This window comes from Macaca thibetana, chromosome 3, assembly GCF_024542745.1.
Source record: "Macaca thibetana thibetana isolate TM-01 chromosome 3, ASM2454274v1, whole genome shotgun sequence".
NCBI lineage: Eukaryota > Metazoa > Chordata > Mammalia > Primates > Cercopithecidae > Macaca > Macaca thibetana.
Window position 1 is genome coordinate 69,832,024 of NC_065580.1, and position 13,131 is coordinate 69,845,154.

General features: G+C 39.9%; 1 protein-coding gene across 1 annotated transcript in view; it reads left to right on the forward strand.

Moving 5' to 3' along the window:
* The window catches only part of GTPBP10 (GTP binding protein 10), a 35,593-nt gene that overhangs the window by 8,342 nt on the left and 14,120 nt on the right, over positions 1-13,131 (forward strand). The window contains exon 4 of the mRNA XM_050785335.1: positions 344-488. Within this exon, the coding sequence (XP_050641292.1) occupies positions 344-488 (145 nt within the window). The remainder of the gene's footprint in view (positions 1-343; positions 489-13,131) is intronic.

Below are 13,131 nucleotides of genomic sequence, written 5' to 3' on the forward strand. Positions count from 1 at the left end.
GAGTTCTTGCTTGGTCTTAAAATATATAACTAGGCTCTTTTCAATTGCTTACTGAAGTGTTTTTCTGGGGTCAAACTTTCAATAGATTTGTAAAATTGGAATTTCCTGGACTGTTTTTCTGAAAGAACAACATTCCCTTAATGATTCTACTTATTATAGATTTGTAATTGAGAATTTCCTGGCATGTATTTTTGAAAGTAAAATATTACATTAGTGATTCCACTTACTAATCTATAGATTTGTAATTTTGAATTTCCTTGCCTGTATTTCTGAAAGAAATAGATTACATTAGTGATTTCACTTATTGATCTTTAATGTAAATATTTCTCTCTCTCTTTTTAAGGAGAACTCAATAAGGAGAATGACAGAATTTTGGTAGCTGAAGGAGGTCTTGGTGGTAAATTACTTACAAATTTCTTACCATTGAAAGGCCAGAGACGAATAATTCACCTTGATCTAAAAGTTATAGCTGATGTAGGCCTAGTAGGGTAAGTATCATTCATTTTTTATTATTATACTTTCAGAGAGATAGTTCTTAAATAGGAAATAAACGTAAATGGTAATTTGGGGCCATAATTATTTCAAATTTATGGAATTTGGTTGTTGTGTATGTACTAGAAAAATATGCTGCTAAATACTGTTTTCAAATTACCAACATAGAGTTTCATAGTTATTGCTTATTTGTAAAATTAAGACCAGAGCAATTGAATAGATCAGTGGGAATGTTAGAGAATGCGTAAAGAAAAATCAATCAAATGCAATAGTATAAGAAGGTTAAATAATGTTACCGGATATTAAAGAATAATAAATCCAAACAAACCATATTATTATTAAAAGTATATAGAAGGAAATAAAAAGGGAAAAATGATTGACATAACTCTTTTGGGTCTTTTTTTTTTTTGATACAGAGTCTCACTCTGTCACCCAGGCTAGAGTGCAGTGGCGTGATATCGGCTCACTGCAAGCGTGGCCTCCTGGGTTCACGCCATTCTCCTGCCTCAGCCTTCGGAGTAGCTGGGACTACAGGCACCCGCCACCATGCCTGGCTATTTTTTTTTTGTATTTTTAGTAGAGACGCGGTTTCACCATGTTGGCCAGGATGGTCTCGATCTCCTGACCTCGTGATCCGCCTGCCTCGGCCTCCCAAAGTGCTGGGATTACAGGCGTGAGCCACCGCGCCCGGCCTCTTTTGGGTCTTTATAATAGAGACATTAAAGTATCATTAGTCAAATGGCTAAAGACCAATACAGACAATCTCAATCCTCAGACTTATGCACTGTTGCTGCCAAATTGAATCCTGCTATGACTGTTTGTATATCCTTCTTGCCTCTGCTTAGTATCTATCTAGTCCCAGTACTATAGACCTCAGAAGAGTGTCCTCTTCCACCAGCCTCCATTCTTTCATGAAATAATGCTGTTTAGCTGTGGAGTTGCAGTGTGGCTACTACACTGGAAGGGGATAGATAGCAGGATACAGAATACACAAAGGGGCTGGGTGCGGTGGCTCACTCCTGTAATCCGACCACTTTGGGATGCCAAGGTGGGCAGATCACGAGGTCAGGAGATCAAGACCATCCTGGCTAACCCAGTGAAATCCCGTCTCTAGCTGGGCGTGGTGGCGGGCGCCTGTAGTCCCAGCTACTCAGGAGGCTGAGGCAGGAGAGTGGCGTGAACCCTGGAGGCAGAACTTGCAGTGAGCCGAGATCGTGCCACTGCACTCCAGCCTGGGCGACAGAGCGAGACTCCGTCTCAGAAAAAACAAAAAAACAAAAAACAAAGGAAGAGAAAAACTTAATTTGCATTTGCTCTCTCTCCCCCATCCCGCCTCCCTCCTGCCCTCCCCCTCCGGCCCTATCACAGTATTACACAGTTACTCAGATGGAAAGTTTAAGAGCAAGATAAGGAAAACTGCCTTGTTACTGTCCTACTTCAAATTCCTAGTTCTATTTTTTGCTTCCCCGTAGCTTCTTTCTAAGTTCTTTTCATCTTCCTCTTCAGGCATCTTACTGCTTCTTTACCAGACTCTTAAGTCTGAATCCCTCGCCTTTTGCCCTGCCTGACCAGCCACTAGAGCTTACCGCCATTGGTTTAGGGTTCACAGAGGCCCCGTTCCTGCTAAAATTATAACAAGAAAGATGTGATCCTGGCTTTCCATTCACATTTATTTTTTTTCAATAAAGCACAGTTATGAGAGTTATTAGATAGAAGTTCTGTAATCCTCTATATTTTCAGGAACGTTATGGGCTTAATAGGGTTTTGTGGGCAAGCCTGGCAGTCCAGCGAATCACAGTTGCATTTGGCATGAAAATGGGTTTCAAGTTCTGAAGAGAAAACTTTACAGTCTAAGAAGAGCCTAGCACGGCTTAGTCATAAAAGTGGAGTGGCATGGAGGACTCAGCTTAGACTATTTAGGTTAGGATCTCAAATCCTCTGGAGGCTGGCCAGCTGGTCTTGGGTAAATTATACAGCCTCTCTAAGCCTTTGTTTTCTCTTCTTTTTTTCCTTTTCTTTTCTCTCGTTCTTCCTTCACTGTAGTTTTTTTTTTTTTCTTTTTTCCACCACGTCATTTGTTTTCTCATCTTTAATAGTGTATCGAGATAGGTCTTTCCTTAAAACGTTGGTGGGTAAGATAATACATTTACAGCAGAAGACATGGTTTGCATTTTTGTATGTTCAATGAATTGTAGCTGCTGTCTTCATCATAATTATATTGCCAACTTACTGGAATACTGCATATAGTGATATACAAAGCTTTTCAGAAGTAGGTTTGAAATTTGTCAGTAATTAAAGCATCAGGATTCTTAAGCATATGAAAAGAGAATGGGGGGAAAAGATTTTTAAATGGAATGTTTAACATGTTTTCTAGTGTTTTTAAATTAGGCAACTATTCTTGAAGAGTTACTACTATGAATACTGGCATAAGTAGATATCCTTTTAGCTGGTTTTGGAAATGGACTGAATGAATTCATAGAAGAAAGTTATTGTACAACTAACAGATTTGTGCTGCTGTTGTCAAATCTGATCTTTGCATAGGCTGCATTTTAGCCTCTAAAATTTTCACTGGGTATTTTTCAAGAAAAATGTCAAGTATCTGTTCTTCAATCATTAGCATCATCTTTCTATTCATACTTTGATCTTCTTGGAAATAGTTGCTTGCATTATGTGTTCAATCATTATGAAAATATGAGGATGCTGGAAACCAGCAAGTCCAGCTAGTAATAATTGTGGATAAAAATGGCTGCAATTTGCTTTTCAAAAGCTCTAAGAACCTGGATAAAACAGGGTATTAAAAAAACATATGATCCAAGAGAAACAAGTCATTAAGAAACCTCACATAATTTTATTTTAAATTCATTACAGAAAGATTTTTTTTTAATGAGGGAAAGTGTTGAAATACTTTCAGCTTATAATTTTATAGAATTCTAAATTAATATTTGCAGAATATTCCACCATTATTCCAAGTGAAAGTTTGGCAGAGTTTTTGAAATACCTTCTTCAAATTTGAATTAAGAACTCTGTGAAGGCAGGAATCATTTTGTCTCATTGCTTAGTATGTTGCCTGATACAAAGTCAGTGCTCAATAAATATTTGTTGGATAAATTTAATGAAAATATATGAATGAGATTTAGGAATGAATGTTTTAATTAACCCCCATTCCTAGTACTGTCTTTCATACATGGTGGGCCTTTCTTGAGGGAAATTTAGCAGTATAATCAAAAGCCTTTAAAATGAGCTTATATTTTATCCAGTATTTCTTCATGTAGACATTTATTCCAAGAAAGAAGTCAAAGATGTGTGCAAAGAGAAGTCCTAGCCAGAAAAATCAGGCAAGAGAAAAAAAGGGCATTCAAATAGGAAAGAAGGAAGTCAAACTATCTGTTTGCCAACCATATGATCTTATACCTTGAAAACCCTAGAGACTCCTTCAAAAGACTCCTAGATTTGATAAATGAATTCAGTAAACTCTCAGGTTACCAAATCAGTATACACAAATCAATAGCACTGCTATACACCACCAACAACCAAGCTGAGAATTAAATCAAGAACTCAATCCCTTTTACAACAGCTACAAAAAATAAAATACCTAAGAATATACCTAACCAAGGTCATGAAAGATCTCTACAAGGAGAACTGCAGGCACTGCTGAAAGAAATCGTAGATGACGCAGACAAATGGAAATACATCCCATGTTCATGGATTGGAAGAATCAGTACTGTGAAAATGACCATACTGCCCAGAGAATCTACAGATTCAATGCAATTTCTGTTAAAATACCAGTATTATTTTTCACAGTATTAGAAAAAACCCTAAAATTCATATGGAATCAAAAAAGCCCGAATAGCCAAAGCAATCCTAAGCAAAATGAACAAATCTAGAGGAATCATATTACCTGACTTCAAATTATATTACAACGTTATAGTAACCAAAACAGCATGGTATTAGTATAGAATTAGGTACATAGACCAATGGAAGAGAATAGAGAACCCAGAAATAAAGCCGAATACTTAAGACCAACTGATCGTTAACAAAGCACACAAAAACATAAACTGGGGAAAGGATACCCTATTCAAAAAATGATGCTGGGAAAATTGGATATCCAAATGTAGAATAATGAAACTGGATTCATCTCTCTCATTATATACAAAAATTAACTCAAGATAAATTAGGTTTTAGTCTAAGACCTGAAACTATAAAAATTCTAGAAACGTAGGAAAAACCCTTCTGGACATTGGCCTAGACAAAGAATTTGTGACTAAGTTCTCAAACCAAATGCAACATAAATAAATAAATGGGACCTAATTAAAGTAAAAATTCTCTGCACAGCAAAAGAAAGAATCAACAGAATAAACAGCCTACAGAATGGGAGAAAATATTTGCAAACTATGCATCTAACAGAGGACTAATATACAGAGTCTACAAGGAACTTAAATCAGCAAGGAAAAAACAATTCCATTAAAAAGTGGACGAATGATATGGGCATTTCTCAAAAGAAGGTAGGCATACAAATGGCCAAGAAGCATATAAGAAAATGTTCAGCATCACTAATACTCAGGGAAATGCATACTAAAACTACAGTGATTTACCAACTTAGCCAGAATGGTCATTATGGAAAAGTCAAAAAACAATAGGTGTTGACATAGATGTGGTGAAAAGAGAACTCTTATACCTTTTTTTTTTTTTTTAATTTTTTTTTTTATTACACTTTAAGTTCTAGGGTATGCACAACATGCAGGTTTGTTGCATAGGTATACATGTGCCATGTTGGTTTGCTGCACCCATCAACTTGTCATTTACATTACGTATTTCTCCTAATGCTATCCCTCCCCCAGACCCCCACACCCTCACAGGCCCCGTTGTGTGGTGTTCCCCACCCTCTGTCTATATGTTCATTGTTCAGCTCCCACTTATGAGTGACAACATGCAATGTTTGATTTTCTATCCTTGTGGTAGTTTACTGAGAATGATGGTTTCCAGCTGCATCCATGTCCCTGCAAAGGACATGAACTCATCCTTTTTTATGGCTGCATAGCATTCCATGGTATATATGTGCCATATTTTCTTAATTCAGTCTATCATTGATGGACATTTGGGTTGGTTCCAAGTCTTTGCTATCGTGAATAGTGCCACAATAAACATACGCGGGCATATGTCTTTTTTTTTTTTTTTTTTTTTTTTTTTTTTTTTTTTTTTTTTTTTGAGACGGAGTCTTGCTCTGTAGCCCGGGCTGGAGTGCAGTGGCCAGATCTCAGCTCACTGCAAGCTCCGCCTCCCGGGTTTACGCCATTCTCCTGCCTCAGCCTCCGGAGTAGCTGGGACTACAGGCGCCCGCCACCTCGCCTGGCTAGTTTTTTGTATTTTTAGTAGAGACGGGGTTTCACCGTGTTAGCCAGGATGGTCTCGATCTCCTGACCTCGTGATCCGCCCGTCTCGGCCTCCCAAAGTGCTGGGATTACAGGCTTGAGCCACCGCGCCCGGCCGGGCATATGTCTTTATAATGGCATGATTTATAATCCTTTGGATGTATACCCAGTAATGGGATTGCTGGGTCAAGTGATGTTTCTAGTTTTAGATCCTTGAGGAATTGCCACACTGTCTTCCACAATGGTTGAACTAATTTATACTCCCACCAACAGTGTAAAAGCGGTCCCATTCTCCACATCCTCTCCAGCATCTGTTGTTTCCTGACTTTTTAATGATTGCCATTCTAACTGGCATGAAATGGTATCTCATTGTGGTTTTGATTTGCATTTTTCTGATGACCAGTGATGATGAGCATTTTTTCGTATGTCTGTTGGCTGCATGAATGTCTTCTTTTCAGAAGTATCTGTTCATATCCTTTGCCCACTTTTTGATGGGGTTGTTTTTTTCTTGTAAATTTGTTTAAGTTCTTTGTAGATTCTGGATATTAGCCCTTTGTCAGATGGGTAGATTGCAAAAATTTTCTCCCATTCTGTAGGTTGCCTCTTCACTCTGATGATAGTTTCTTATGCTGTGCAGAAGCTCTTTAGTTTAATTAGATTTCATTTGTTAATTTTGGCTTTTGTTGCCCTTCTTTTGGTGTTTTAGTCATGAAGTCATTGCCCATGCCTATGTCCTGAATGGTATTGCCTAGGTTTTCTTCCAGGGTTTTTATGGTTTTAGGTCTTACATTTAAGTCTTTAATCCATCTTGAGTTAGTTTTTGTATGACGTGTAAGGAAGGGATCCAGTTTCAGCTTTTTACATATTGCTAGCCAGTTTTCCCAGCACCATTTATTAAATAGGGAACCCTTTCCCCATTGCTTGTTTTTGTCAGGTTTGTCAAAGATCAGATGGTTGTAGATGTGTGGGGGTATTTCTGAGGCCTCTGTTCTGTTCCATTGGTCTATATTATCTGTTTTGGTATCAGTACCATGCTGTTTTGGTTACTGTAGCCTTGTAGTATAGTTTGAAGTCAGGTAGCATCATGCCTCTAACTTTGTTCTTTTTGCTTAGGATTGTCTTAGCAATGCAGGTTCTTTTTTGGTTCCATATGAACTTTAAAGTAGTTTTTTCCAATTCTGTGAAGAAAGCCAGTGGTAGCTTGATGGGGATGGCGTTGAATCTATAAATTACCTTGGGCAGTATGGCCATTTTCACGATATTGATTCTTCCTCTTCATGAGCATGGAATGTTCTTCCATTTGTTTGTGTCCTCTTTTATTTTATTGAGCAGTGGTTTGTAGTTCTCCTTGAAGAGGTCCTTCACATTCCTTGTAAGTTGGATTCCTAGGTATTTTATTATCTTTGTAGTAATTGCAAATGGGCGTTCACTCATGATTTGGCTCTCTGTGTGTCTGTTATTGGTGTATAGGAATGTTTGTGATTTTTGCACATTGATTTTGTATCCTGAGACTTTGCTGAAGTTGCTTATCAGCTTAAGGTGATTTTGGGCTGAGATGATGGGGTTTTCTAAATATACAGTCATGTCATCTGCAAACAGGACAATTTGACTTCCTCTTTTCCTAATTGAATACCCTTTATTTCTTTCTCTTGCCTGACTGCCCTGGCCAGAATTTCCAACACTGTGTTGAATAGGAGTGGTGAGAGAGGGCATCCTTGTCTTATGCTGGTTTTCAAAGAGAATGCTTCCAGTTTTTGCCTGTTCAGTATGAGATTGGCTGTGGGTTAGTCATAAATAACTCTTATTATTTTGAGATACATTCTGTTGATACCTAGTTTCTTGAGAGTTTTTAGCATGAAGGGGTGTTGAATTTTGTCAAAGGCCTTTTCTGCATCTATTCAGATAATCATGTGGTTTTTGTCTTTGCTTCTGTTTATGTGATGGATTAGGTTTATTGATTTGTGTGTGTTGAACCAGCCTTGCATCCCAGGGATGAAGCCAGCTTAATTGTAGTGAATATGCTCTTTGAAGTGCTGCTGGATTCGGTTTTGCCAGTATTTTATTGAGGATTTTCGCATCGATGTTCGTCAGGATTATTGGCCTAAAATTCTTTCTCTTTTTTTTTTTTTCTTTTTGTATCTCTTCCAGGCTTTGGTATCAGGATGATGCTAGCCTCATAGAATGAGTTAGGGAGGATTCCCTCTTTTTCTATTGATTGGAATCATTTCAGAAGGAATGGTACCAGCTCCTCTTTGTACCTCTGATAGATTTGACTGTGAATCCGCCTGGTCCTGGATTTTTTTTGGTTGGTAGGCTATTAGTTATTGCCTCAATTTCAGAGCCTGTTACTGGTCTATTCAGAGATTCAACTTCTTCCTGGTTTAATCTTGGGAGGGTGTATGTGTCCAGGAATTTATCCATTTCTTGTAGATTTTTTAGTTTATTTGCGTAGAATTATTTATAGTATTCTCTGATGGTAGTTTGTATTTTTGTGGAATCAGTAGTGATATCCCCTTTATCATTTTTTATTGCATCTATTTGATTCTTTTCTCATCTCTTCTTTATTAGTCTTGCTAGTGGTCTATCTGTGTTGCTGATTTAAAAAAAAAAAAAAACAGCTCCTTGATTCAATTTTTTTAAGGGTATTTTGTGTCTCTGTCTCTATCAATTCTGCTCTGATCTTAGTTATTTCTTGCGTTCTGCTAGCTTTTGAATTTGTTTGTTCTTGCTTCTCTAGTTCTTTTAATTGTGATGTTAGGGTGTCAATTTTAGATCCTACCTGCTTTCTCTTGTGGGCATTTAGTGCTATAATTTCCCTCTACACACTATTTTAAATGTGTCCCAGAGATTCTGATACATTATATCTGTGTTCTCATTGGTTTCAAAGAACATCCGTGTTTCTGCCTTCATTTCATTATTTACACAGGAGTCATTCAGGAGCAGGTTGTTCGGTTTCCATGTAGTTGTATGGTTTTGAGTGAGTCTCTTAATCCTGAGTTCTAATTTGATTGCACTGGTCTGAGAGACAGTTTCTTGTGTTTTCTGTTGCTTTGCATTTGCTGAGGAGTGTTTTACTTCTCATTATGTGGTCAATTTTAGAATAAGTGCAGTGTGCTGAGAAGAATGTATATTCTTTTTTTTTCTTTTTTTTTTTTTTTGAGACAGAGTCTCGCTCTGTCACCCAGGCTGGAGTGCAGTGGCGTGATCGCGGCTCACTGCAAGCTCCGCATCCCAGGTTCACACCATTCTGCTGCCTCAGCCTCCCGAGCAGCTGGGACTACAGGTGCCCGCCACCATGCCTGGCAAATTTTTTGTATTTTTAGTAGAGACGGGGTTTCACTGTGTTAACCAGGATGGTCTCGATCTCCTGACCTCGTGATCCGCTCACCTCGGCCTCCCAAAGTGCTGGGATTACAGACCTGAGCCACCGCACCCTGCCAAAGAATGTATATTCTGTTGATTTGTGGTAGAGAGTTCTGTAGATGTCTGTTAGGTCCAATTTGTCCAGAGCTGAGTTCAAGTCCTTGATATCCTTGTTACCCTTCTGTCTCATTGATATAATATTGACAGTGGGGTGTTAACGTCTCCCATTATTATTGTGTGGGAGTCTAAGTCTCTTTGTAGCTGTCTAAGGACTTACTTTATGAATCTGGGTGCTGTTGTATTGGGTGCATACATATTTAGGATAGTTAGCTCTTCTTGTTGAATTGATCCTTTTACCATTATGTAATGGCCTTCTTTGTCTCTTTTGATCTTTATTCGTTTAAAGTCTGCTTTATCAGAGACCGGGAATGCAACCCCTGCTTTTTTTGTTTTTGCTTTCCATTTGCTTGGTAGATCTTCCTCCATCCCTTTATTTTGAGCCTATGTGTGTCTTTAAACATGAGATGGGTCTCCTGAATACAGCACACCAATAGGTCTTGACTCTTTATCCAATTTGCCAGTCTGTGTCTTTTAATTTGGGCATTTAGCCCATTTACATTTAAGGTTAATATTGTTATGTGTGAATTTGATCTTGCCATTATGATATTAACTGGTTATTTTGCCCGTTAATTGATGCAATTTCTTTGTAGCGTCAATGGTGTGTACATTTTGGTATGTTTTTGCAGTGTCTGGTACCGGTTGTTCCTTTCCATGTTTACTGCTTCCTTCAGGAACTCTTGCAAGGCAGGCCTGGTGGTGACAAAATCTCTCAGCATTTGCTTGTCTGTAAAGGATTTTATTTCTCCTTCACTTATGAAGCTTAGTGTGGCTGGATAGGAAATTCTGGGTTGAAAATTCTTTTCTTTAAGAATATTGAATATCGGCCCCCACTCTCTTCTGGCTTGTAGGGTTTCTGCTGAGAGATCCACTGTTAGTCTGATGGGCTTCCCTTTGTCGGTAACCCAACCTTTCTCTCTGGCTGCCCTTAACATTTTTTCCTTCATTTCAAACTTGGTGAATCTGACAATTGTGTGTCTTGGGGTTGCTCTTCTCAAGGAGTATCTTTGTGGTGTTCTCTGTATTTCCTGAATGTGAATGTTGGCCTGTCTTGCTAGGTTGGGGAATTTCTCTTCGATAATATCCTGCAGAGTGTTTTCTCACTTGAATCCATTCTCGCACTTTCAGGTACCGAACACCAATCAGACGTAGATTTGGTCTTTTCACATAGTCCCATATTTCTTGGAGGCTTTGTTTGTTTCTTTTACTTTTTTTGGTCTAATCTTGTCTTCTCACTTTATTTCATTAATTTGATCTTCGATCACTGATATCCTTTCTTCTACTTAATCGAATCGGCTATTGAAGCTTGTGCATGCATCACGAAGTTCTCGTGTTGTGGTTTTCAACTCCATCAGGTCATTTAAGTTCTTCTCTACACTGTTTATTCTAGTTTGCCATTCATCTAACCTTTTTTCAAGGTTTTTAGCTTCTTTGCGATGGGTTAGAACATTCTCCCTTAGCTCAGTGAAGTTTGTTATTACCGACCTTCCGAAGCCTACTTCTGTCAATTCATCAAACTCATTCTCCGTCCTGTTCTGTGCCCTTGCTAGCGATCAGCTGCAGTCCTTTGGAGGAGAAGAGGCTTTCTGGTGTTTGGAATTTTCAGCTTTTCTGCTCTGGTTTCCCCCACATCTTTGTGTTTTTATCTACCTTTGGTCTTTGATGTTGGTGACCTACAGATGGGGTTTTGGTGTGGATGTGCTTTTTGTTGATGTTGATGTTGATGCTAATCCTTTCTGTTTGTTAGTTTTCTTTCTAACAGTTGGGCTTCTTAGCTGCAGGTCTGTTGGAGTTTGCTAGAGGTCCACTCCAGACCCCATTTGCCTGGGAATCACCAGTGGAGGCTGCAGAACAACCAATATTGCTGCCTGATTCTTCCTTTGGAGGCTTCATCCTAGAGGGGCACCCACTTGTATGAGGTGTCTGTTGGCCCCTACTGGGAGGTATCTCCCAGTCAGGCTTCACGGGTGTCAGGGACCCACTTAAGGAGGCAGTCTGTCCTTTCTTAGAGCTTGAACGCCATGCTGGGAGAACCACTGCTCTCTTCAGAGCTCTCAGACTAGGACGTTTAGGTCTGCCAAAGCTGTCTGCTGCTTTTTGTTCTGATATGCCCTGCCCAGAGAGGTTGTCTCTAGAGAGGCAGTAGGCCTTGCTGAGCTATGGTGGGCTCCACCCAGTTTTAGCTTCCAGGCCTCTTTGTTTACACTGTGAGCACAAAACCTCCTACTCAAGCCTCAGCAATTGCGGATACCCCTCCACCTGCCAAACTGCAGCTCATGGCAGGTCAGTCTTAGACTGCTGCGCTAGCAGTGAGCAAGGCTCCACTGGCTTGGGACCCGCTGAGCCAGGCACAGGAGGGTATTTCCTGGTCTGCCGGTTGCGAAGACTGGGGAAAAGCGCAGTATTTAGGCAGGAGTGTACGATTCCTCCAGTACAGACTGTCACGACTTCTCTTGGTTAGGAAAGGGAAATCCCCCAACCCCTTGCACATCCCGGGTGAGGCGACGCCCCACCCTGCTTCGGTTCGGCCTCCGTGCACTGCACCCACTGTCCCACCAGTCTCAATGAGATGAACCAGGTACCTCAGTTGGAAATACAGAAATCACCCATCTTCTGCGTCAGTCTCGCTGGGAGCTGCAGACTGGAGCTGTTCCTGTTTGGCCATCTTGTAACTTAACTTTTACGCTCATAAAGTCATATGGAGTGGTATAATGGACATTGGAGACTTGGAGAGAGGGAGGATAGGAGACTCAATGGGAGGGAGGATAGAAGGGCAGTGAGGGATGCAAAATTACCTATTGCGTACAGTATACACTGCTTGGGTGATGGGTACACTAAAATTCACTGGTGAGTGAGAATGTAAATTAGTACAACCTATATGGAAAACAGTATGGAGATTTCTCAAAGAACTGAAAGTAGAAATATCATTTCATCCAGCAATCCCATTACAGGATATCTACCCAAAGGAGAAGAAGTCATTATATCAAAAAGATACCTGCACACGTGTTTATCACAGTATCATTCAGAATTGCAAAGACATGGAGTCAACCTGAGTGCCCATCAACCAGTGAATGAAGAAAATTGATTGTGTGTGTGTGTGTGTATCTAGATATACACACACCATAGAATACTACTCAGCCATAAGAAAGAATGAGGATATCTTCCTAAGGAAGTAACTCAGGAATGGAAAACCAAGTGCCACATATTGTAACTTATAAGTGGGAGCTAAGCTGTGGGTACACAGAGGCATTCTGAGTGATATAATGGACATTGGAGACTTAGAGGCAGGGAGGATAGGAGGACTGTGAGGGATGAAAAACTACCTATTAGGTACAATGTACATTACTTGGGTGATGCGTACACTAAAATCCCAACTTTGCCAGTACACAATCTGTCCATGTAACAACAACAAAAAAATCACTTTTACCCGTAAAGCTATTGAAATAACAACATTAAAAGAAATAGGCCGGGTTCAGTGGCTTATGCCTGTAATCCCAGCACTTTGGGAGGCCGAGGCGGGCAGATCATGAGGTCAGGAGATTGAGACCATCCTGGCTAACATGGTGAAACCCCGTCTCTACTAAAAATACAAAAAAAAATTAGCCAGGCATGGTGGTGGGCGCCTGTAGTCCCAGCTACTCGGGAGGCTGAGGCAGGAGAATGGCGGGAACCCGGGAGGCGGAGCTTGCAGTAAGCTGAGATGACGCCACTGCACTCCAGCCTGGGCAACAGAGCGAGATTCCGTCTCAAAAGAAAAAAGAAAAAAAAAAGATATGAACCATTAAGCCAT